The sequence below is a fragment of the Morone saxatilis genome, unplaced genomic scaffold, assembly GCF_004916995.1.
Source record: "Morone saxatilis isolate NCDOM2014 unplaced genomic scaffold, NCSU_SB_2.0 Contig8, whole genome shotgun sequence".
NCBI lineage: Eukaryota > Metazoa > Chordata > Actinopteri > Moronidae > Morone > Morone saxatilis.
Genome location: NW_023340257.1, coordinates 15,657,182 through 15,666,371, shown reverse-complemented (window position 1 = coordinate 15,666,371; position 9,190 = coordinate 15,657,182). Strand labels below are relative to the sequence as shown.

The 9,190-nt window shown below is 40.1% G+C and overlaps 1 protein-coding gene across 1 annotated transcript; it reads right to left on the bottom strand.

Annotated features, from left to right (window-relative positions):
* Positions 1–35: 35 nt before the first annotated feature.
* On the bottom strand, positions 36–7,857 carry si:dkey-202l22.6 (interferon-induced very large GTPase 1; the record flags this gene model as incomplete). Its single annotated transcript, XM_035679443.1, is given in 3 exon segments — positions 36–5,061; positions 6,282–6,407; positions 7,778–7,857. Coding segments are annotated over 2 exon segments (5,069 nt in total), but the record flags the coding sequence as incomplete, so codon positions are not given.
* Positions 7,858–9,190: the final 1,333 nt, after the last annotated feature.

Sequence of the window (9,190 nt, the reverse complement as noted above, 5' to 3'; positions counted from 1 at the left end):
ATATATATATATATAGGATATAAACCACACAGTACCTCCAGTAAGCATTAGGCATCTGGCTGTTTGGGTCCTCAAGGGAGATGCTCCATTCTGGATATAGGGAATCGAGCCCCCTGCATACCACAGACATGTTGTGTGTGTCCTCATTTTGGCCTTGGTCACCCTCTGTCGTGCTTTCCAGCGAACTGCTACCGGACAGAGAACAGGAGTCATGGGGCAACATGCCTTTGGGTCTGTGGAGCAGAGCCCTGTGAAATTCATGCCCCATTTCCAACAACTCACAGGGGGTCTTGCAGAGAGGACATTGCTTGTCACAGCCTCTCACTCTGTTGAAGAGGGAGTCTTGGGGCTGAATTGAAAGGCACTGAAGAAGTTGCGTGATATCCGCATTTTGGGAGAACTCCTGGGCCAGATTTAAACGCATTGCAGCCAGTAACTCCATTAAACATGTAATAAAGCGATCCCATTCTGTGGTGATACTGAAGAGAGGTCCATCCAGAGAGGCCCTGGTGACATCCACATCTCCATCTCTTTCTAAAGTGAGGCACACTCTCTCCAGCAGTGGCTTTGTATCACTCAGCACTCCATTGGTACCTTCTGCTGTTTCGCTCACTGCTGCTGCAAACTTTCCTACAATTTTTCCAAGTCTCTGTTGCCTCCATTTATCCAAGTTGGTTGATTCAGAGAGGTGAGCCGCTACTTTCTCCTGGATCTTCCTCAGTCTGAAGTTGTCATAGGAATGCAAATATTCAAGGAAGCTTTCAAAGCAATCCTCTTTTATCAGGTCTTCAAGCAGGCTTTGGTGGAAGGCACTTGGGGACTGATACTGCTGAGCATGACCTTGGATCTCTTCTACAATCTGCATCCCCAGTGGTTTATAGATGTAGTCCAACACTGTAGGTTTGATGACCATGGAGGTGAATACTTGAGCCAGCCTCTGGCACTGGTCTCTCTTCCTAAACTGATAGATGAACTCTGCCAAGTACGTACTCTTGGCTGCAGTGATACATGTCAGAAGCTCTCTGTCCTTGGCATAGCGGTCATGTAGTTTTTGGAAGTCTTGGCATGCTCTACTACAGAGATAAACCTTCAGATCAACTTCAAAAGCAGATCTGATTTCCATAGATTTTTCCTTCAAAGATTTTTCAACATTTTGTAACAGTTCTGTTATGTAGCTGTCAGAGAAATCTGCTGATAAGCTAACTTTATCTGCTACAAACTGATTGTATTCTTCTATGATATTGCATGCTACCTGTTGAGCTTCTAACCTCTGTAGTCTGTTGTTGTCTTCAAACATGTGCTTTAATCTGCTGCGGTATCCAAAGTGCTCATCAGAAACGTAGAAGCTTGATTCCTGTTTTTGGCCCATGACTTCAATTTTTTTCATATGTTTCTGTAGGCCGCGGTTTATTAGATTCTCTTTCATAATATCAGTCACTCTTACAGTAATATCTTCTGTTTCTGAAGGCCTGAAGTCAAAGTTGGACAACATATCACTCCACACACCATCAAACTCCTCTTCTAGTTCTGTATCTTGAAACAGAACTTTGGTTGTCTTGCTCTTCTCTATCAGTGCATTTAACTTCGATTCCTGTTCTTTTTTCAGTAAGGTCTCAAATTTGTTTAACTGTGTGGAAGAACAATGGCTCTCAGTAACAGTCTCCAACTTTTCTATTATCTCTTCAGTTACTCGCTCCTGGAGGTCATCCATATTGCTCATAAGGACTGTCTTGAATGTGTTCATTTTGAGATGGTCATCTTTCATCAAATAGGATTCTACTTTTGACCTGAGATTGTCCACCTCTGTTTTGACTTCCTCTCTGCCTTCATCCTTCAACTTAATTAGAAGGTCATTTTGGATTGTAGCGTCTAAATCCTTTGCCTTTGTGGCAAAGATCTTCTTTGCTGCCCCCAATAGCCAGCTTTCCATGTGTCCCATCAAACTATCCTCCCACTGGGAAAGCTCTGTGCACAATAAAGAAAATGCTAAAGCTATGTCAGTATCTTGCAGACCAATGGAGAATGAGTCTGCTCTCACTGCATCCCAAACAGTGCACAAACGGCTCATAAATTCAGGAAGACCTGTAGCTTCAGACTTAGCTGCACACTTTTTCAATGATCCAAACAGGTTTTTCTTAAGATTCAACACAGCCTTACTATACTGTGTATCAATTGGTTCAGAGAGAGACATATTGTACCAAGGCCCCTTGACACAGGTGATAGAGACTGAGGTCTTTGCATTATGGTTATCAGCATTGTTAGTTTCTCTGTCCCTAGTCTCAGTCTGAAGCATATCAGATACACGTTTTAACTGTAAGGCTTGTAATACACTGTTTAATTCTTCATCCTGGGTCAGGAGTTGACAAATGGGCATGGAGCCACATTCCTTGATGCGTAGGAGAGCATTGACTATGACAGTGAAGTTAGTTTCCCACTTGGAACCTGCATGTGAAGAGATGTTATGCATTAAAACATCACTCAATCCTGTTGCAACAGTGGCCATCTCATTGTCGTAAAGTAGTGTATTTCTTTTGTTGTCTGAGCAGAAACCTTCTACATCAATTAACAACAGAAAATCACATTCCATGTCCTTTCTAAGGTTATCAGGGACACAAAGGGCAACCATGTACACCCCTCTAGTGGATCTTTTCCTTCCTTCAGGTAATTTCACCCCAAATAATGCAGAAAGAACCTCAGCATTCCAAGCATGGTGTACTCCAAGGTTTGTCAACACTCGGGTCCTGCACTGTTCTTGAGGTAGCCGGCGTTTTAGCTCTGCAAAGACACAGCCTAACCAGTGGATGGGAATGTTTGAGGCATCTCCATCCATTAGTTCAAGTGGAATCCCGTAGAGAAGAAGATCTGTAGCTATGCTAGGGAGACGCAACACATTTTGGCTCCCACTGCCGGGGTTGATGTGTGTTAACTCAAAAATTAGGCCCATCTCCCGCAAAAAGTGCTCAAGCCCCAGGGAGGACGAATCAGGTTCAAAAGGCTGTGAACATGAGGCTACCTGATGTTCAAAGGAAACATCTGGGTATGTTTCTTGTTGGGCAGAAGTCGTCAAATCTGACTCAGCTAGTGTCAGCTCTGGTTCATCTTGCTGTGTCCCTTGACAGTTCAAGGTTCCATTTTCTCCAGACTCCAAATGGCAGTTTTGGTCCTTAAAGGCTGGATCTGAAATGTGGTCTTCAGAACAGACTAGGTTTTCAATCATTTCTTCACCTTGAATCTCTTTTTCATTTGACATGGTGTATAACTGCTGTTCTATGACTGGATCATGTGTGAACTCAAGATGTTCTTTCTGTGACTGTGGTTCTGTGGTCCTTTCTGTATATTCCTGCAAAATATGTTCTGACTCATGGCCTATCTCAAACTGTTGCTCAGAAACTTGCAGTTCAGTATTTACAGGCTGCTCTTCAGTTTGTTTCTCTTCAAATGTTGAATCTGTGCAGAAACTATCACTGTCCCCTAGGTAGTCATCAGCTCCATTTTCAAGCTCATCACAATGTTCAAGCATGCCATCTTTCTTTTCTGTTTGCAGGTTTGTGAATAGATCTTGTGAACTGTTTTGTTTTTCTGTTTGCAGCAGCTGAAGCTTTAGCTTCATCCAACTAAGAAAACAAGTCCTCTCCACTTTATCTGTTGTGAAAAGCGCATCAGTGAAAATCTTCATTGCTGGAGTCATTTTATAGCTTCTCAACTCTACCAAGATGTCTTTCTTTTCTTGTTGCAGTTGGGGGTCAATTTCTTCTCCTTTGTGTCTCTGTTTTCTTTCCTCCTTTTCTATTTCACCCAGTTTGCTCCACAAAGGCCCCTGCAAAGGAAGCTGTTTCTCCCTAAATTGAGCAGATCCCTCGTGTAAACCTTTCAGTACTTCCTCCACTGTGGCCATTGCTTTTTTACAGACTGCCCCTTCATCCACATTAAGGCCTAGCTCGTCTGCTAGTTTTGCTGCTGCCTCAAGTGTAACAAGTTTCAGTTTATCTGGTAAGAGATCTTTCAGAGTGTCACATAGCCTATTAGCCAGTTCCTCCTCGTTCAAAGCTCTGCCTTGCAACACTGATCCTCCAGGAAGACCAATGTTTTCTTCAAGGTTCTGATCAGCAAACCCCACAACTCTGTTTTCATTCTTGTCAGTGTCTGATAGGTCAATCAGTATAAGCTTGCTTGCCATAACTTTGCAGGAAGCAAGAAGTTGTTTTTCTTTCTCTCTAAGATTCCCACAGAAAACAACCACAGCTGAAGATGCTTGACATAGAAGCCTGAGATATTTCTCATGTGTACTGGCATCACCACGTAAGTTAGAGATGACCACAGGGACAGGGAAAATATCTCTGGCAGTGTCTCCAGTGGGAAGATACCATCCGATCTCGACAAGGCCATTGGAGAGTCTTCGGGGCAGCTGTCCTCCTTCCATCCCCCTGTGGAGAAATGTTTCACTGGGTGATCTGAGTCCATTTATAAGATTGTTTAGCACCTGTGACTTGGAGACACCACAGTGACCAAGTTTCACACAAGAAACCATTGGCATGTATGTACTTGCCAAATTCCCTTCGTGGACCTCCCTGTTTTTATCTGGAAAGTGAGACCTCCATTGGCTCACAACACCTCTCAAAGGCCAAAGAAGGAAGAGACTGGGTTCTTCTGGATCTATGTTTGGAAGGACTAGGGGCACAGCAAATTGGCATTGCACCATGTGTGCAGTCATCTCCTGCCGAAGGAAAGTGTTGGCAGACATAAAGACAGCTGTAACTAGATCAAGGGGGTTGATGGCACACTGGCTTTCTCCAAAACCATTGATCATCTCCTTAGGTGATTTGTTGTCATTGTTCACAACATCATGCAGAGGTTTGCAGCAAGGACTCCGGGCATCTGGGCTAAGGAGCCATAGGCGTTGGAGGAAAGCATTTGGTAGATCCTTGGGCTCTAGAGGAGATTGGTTCTCCAGAGCCCAAGTGCTGATGTCCAGCATAGATGCTGGGTCCAGTGGTGTAGTCCAGAATGCCTCAAGGCCCAGCTTATTTAGAGCCTCTACCTGGGCATTGTCCTTTGGAGGTTCTGGTTTGAAACAACAAGTCAATTATTCAGGATGTGGATTAGCTACAATTTTAAATCATATATGGTAAAATAGTTTTATCTTGTTTAGTATAAAATTTAATTTCATATGATCAAGAAGAATTTCCTATTTTTTTCTTGAAGTGATAAAAATGTTCAAGTTATACTTTGGTTTACTACATGAATTCTTTAAAACAATAAAAGTTGTTTTTGTTTTTGTTGAAAATGAAAAATAAATAAAAATGGACTTGCATAACATATAGATTATGTGTATTGCATGTCTTCAGATATAGACTTGTACTGTGTTCTTATTGAGCCTTAATTTGTGCTTTATGTTTTTTCAGATATTGCCTCAGACTTTTAGCAGCCTTTAAAAGAAATATGAGAAAATATTTTAACATTCCTGAACAAGAATTTTACTATTAATTTAATGTTACATATGAACTGTTAAGTATAACAAAGAACATGAACATTTTATTAACAGAAAAGGCATATTATCCCTGTAGGTTATCAGCCACACACATTAAAACATTGAGACATGTTGTGCTTTCATCCAAGCACATCCCTCCTGGCCTGCATGTTTTATCTCATTTTGTTTCCAAAGCCAGAGTAGTCACAGGCAGCCCTGTAGTGGTCAGCCCTTAATTTCTGCCTTTCTTAATGACATCAACAGACCTAGCAAAATTCAACTTGACAGCTTACCACATTATTTGGTATCATGGCAGTTGTCACACATTTAGCATTATTAGACAAACCATTTACTGAATGTTAAGTAGAGTGTAGCAGTAAGTGAACTTATTTAGTTTTGCTGAGGTTTAGGAGAAACACAGACACGTTTTTGGGGTTACAGTCTGTGTTGGTTTGGGTTGCTGCAGCAGCATATCCAAAAGGTACCACTGATTTGTCTGGAGAACTGCACATCTGATAATCAAAGGCAAAGGGCAAGAACAGATGCATCAGTTGTCTCCTAGGTTAGTCATTTGGTTTGACACGAAGTCAGATACCCCAAACCATGTTTATGGTTTGGGGTATCTGGTTTGAACTCCCCAAATTGACCAATACTGCATTAAGCTTAAGAATAAGAATGTCATAAGTTTTCTTCCCATTTATACCTGTTTGCTGTTTTTTTTTTTGTAACAGTAGTCCCTCATTAATTTTCAAAATATCAATATAATATCCACAGCATATTCAGTTAAAAAAGACAAAACAAAATATAAACATACTTTTCTTTTTGCTGCTCAGCCTCTTAGGAAGCTTGACTGACATGATGAATCCCGCCGAGTGTCTCTGCTCTCGGCTTTAAAAGAGTTTTTCTCAGCCACTAACAATGTGGCGTGTTGACTGGAAACCTGTGATTAAAATTCATAACATAAACATTACAGGAATTCAAAAGGCAGCACAACACAGTCAAAAGTACCTGAAAGCTTCTTTGGCCTAATACCACATGTAAAAACCCCTGTTACTACTTACAATGGATGATAATATGTTGTAGCCTCCTGTCTCAGGGGACTGCTCATTGTGGAAAGTACGGCGGAGGCTGGTTTGTCCTGCCTTTTATCTTTTTGAAATGCTTCACTGAAGCAATACTCTCCTCCCTGTTTCATTTTGCTTTTCACAATAAAGCCTGATCCATGACAGACTGAACATGATCTGCTGATATAATGGCCTCTTTTCAGATAAGGAGACTGTCAAAAAGATATTGATGAAAAGGTGGAATAGCAGCTATTAGAAATTAGGTTTATGAAAGTAAAGAAGAAGTGAATGGTATTTAGTATAGCTTACTAACACGAGTAAATACAGTGTTGGAAGATGTATTTAGACCCTTGAGTAAAAGTAGCAATACCACAATTTAAAGCACTCTAATACAAGTAACAGTCCTGCATTTAAAATCCTACTTAAGTAAAAGTACAGAAGTATTATTAGGAAAATATACTTCCGTTGTTATTACAGTATTAAATTGTCAATACTGAGCAAAAAGTAGCATAAAATGGAAATACTCAAGTAACTCAAGATTATACTAAGTATAATACTAGTACTTAAGTAAATGTGCTTACTTTTTAACAACAGTTCAATGACACGGATGTGAAAGGTAAAATTTTATCTGAACAATGATTTGAGTGTTATTCATAAACTAAAATAGATTGATACTAAATGAGTAATACTAAATTAGCCTGAGTAATTAATAGTTAATAAATTGCTTAATTAATATAGTAAGTAAGTAAGTTGACTGCCGATTTTGTGAGTTCATCAGGAGAAGATGTTAAGCATTTATATTCTGATAAACTAATAATTATACAAATCATCAACTTTGTATCTAGCAGTCTGTTCTGTTCACTGTTTTAGTGCATTGTTCTGGAGTCTGAGTTATGTAAAAATGTGTTAGCTGCTTATTACTGTAATTAGTTCCTTATTTACCCCTTCTTTGTAACTGTAGCTTTTTGTGGACCTTAAAATGCTGCCTGTAATGCCTAATGCACACAGTCAGGTGAAACCAGTTTGCATGCCTTACTGAATCTGCTATCCTCAACTAAATACACAAATAGCCTTCTGCACAAAAACAAAAACCATTTGTCCTCATGCAACAAGTATGCAGTTCATGTATAATTTCTCCAACAAGTATATAGACTATTAATTGCACAATATATATATATATGCAATATCTCTGTGATAGGCCCTGTGTTCCTTGGTAGAGTTTGTACTAAAATCATAATGTTCTTACCTATTTCTCCTCATACCATGCTTGGTAAAAAGAAAACGAGTATCCTTCACATGTTATCTGTCACCAGGTGTTTGTGTCTCTCTGTCACAAGAGCTCTTATACCAGTCTGTTCAACGATAAGACACATTCCTTCACTTATATCTAATACCATAAGAACAAAATGAACATCAGTCACACGCACACAGACTGGCAGCACACATCAAGTAACACGTAGGCAAAAGTAAACGTGACATTAGTGATTATGTAAAACTTTGTTACATGACAGGCTTGATACTCAGATAACAGCAAGCAGTGTCTGTGTCTCAGTGCAGCGCTGGGTGAAATGTATTCACAGACACCTGCCCAGAGGATTATCACTGGTCTGCATGGGGACTCAGAGGCGAGGCTGCAGACAGTGACGCACAAAAACCCTTAGTCATGTGTGATCTCTCCGATATAGGTTATCTGATTACTAAAAAAAATAGCTGGCATACTGATGCTGCCCTTTATTCATAGACAGCCTATTCTCTCACTTCCTCCAGCTTCACCTTTGAGCTGTTTTCCTAGAAACCCCTTTGGCGTTATTGTTTTATCCTAGCCATCTTAACTGATAAATAAGTGTCTGGGCCGATTCCATAGAGCAAGTTCAGATGGCTCTCAGGATTACACAGTTTTTCCAGGGAGAGAAATTGCAAGTGAATGAGAGTACTTTTGGCTAAATACAATATTCTGCAATTCAGCTTCAACTTTATTATCCCAAAAGTTTGGTTTGCAGCCATTAAACATAAATCTTGGGTATACACCGATTACAGTAAAAAGCAACAATGTTTTACAGAATCTAACATTACGCTGACCCTACAGCATGTTTATTGTATTGTAAGTTGTAACTACTGGCTTTATTGATGGTCAATAAATGATGACTAAAGTGTAAAACCCACGATTGCAACTTTTGGGTTGCGGGTTGTGAAAAATCTCTTTGATTGATTGGACTGATGACCACTTATCTTTTTGACCACTTATCATTAGCAAGTTATAAAGTATTTATTAATGGATTACCAACATTTATAACAACATTATTACCAAATAAAAAGGCTAAATACCAGGCAAAGGAATTTTTCACAATCAGGCCATCCTAAATGTGTTCTTGGTGATGGCTTATACAGATCTATAAAGCATGTGTAAATTATCTATTAACCATTATAAATGTTCTTTATTCCAACTTATGAACACTTTTTAAAAGGTTGCTCATTAGTTCTACGTGTGTAATGGGTGTGAGGCTGGACCCATAGTATCAGCAACAGACTGGAGACCGTGAGCGTTGGAACAGTTCACCAGTTTTATGTGTCCAAACAGACGTGAAGACAGACAAGGGCGAGCAGGCAGAGGAGTCAGGGACATTTTGTCTGAAGCTGTTCGGTTCCTGTGCAGGGACCG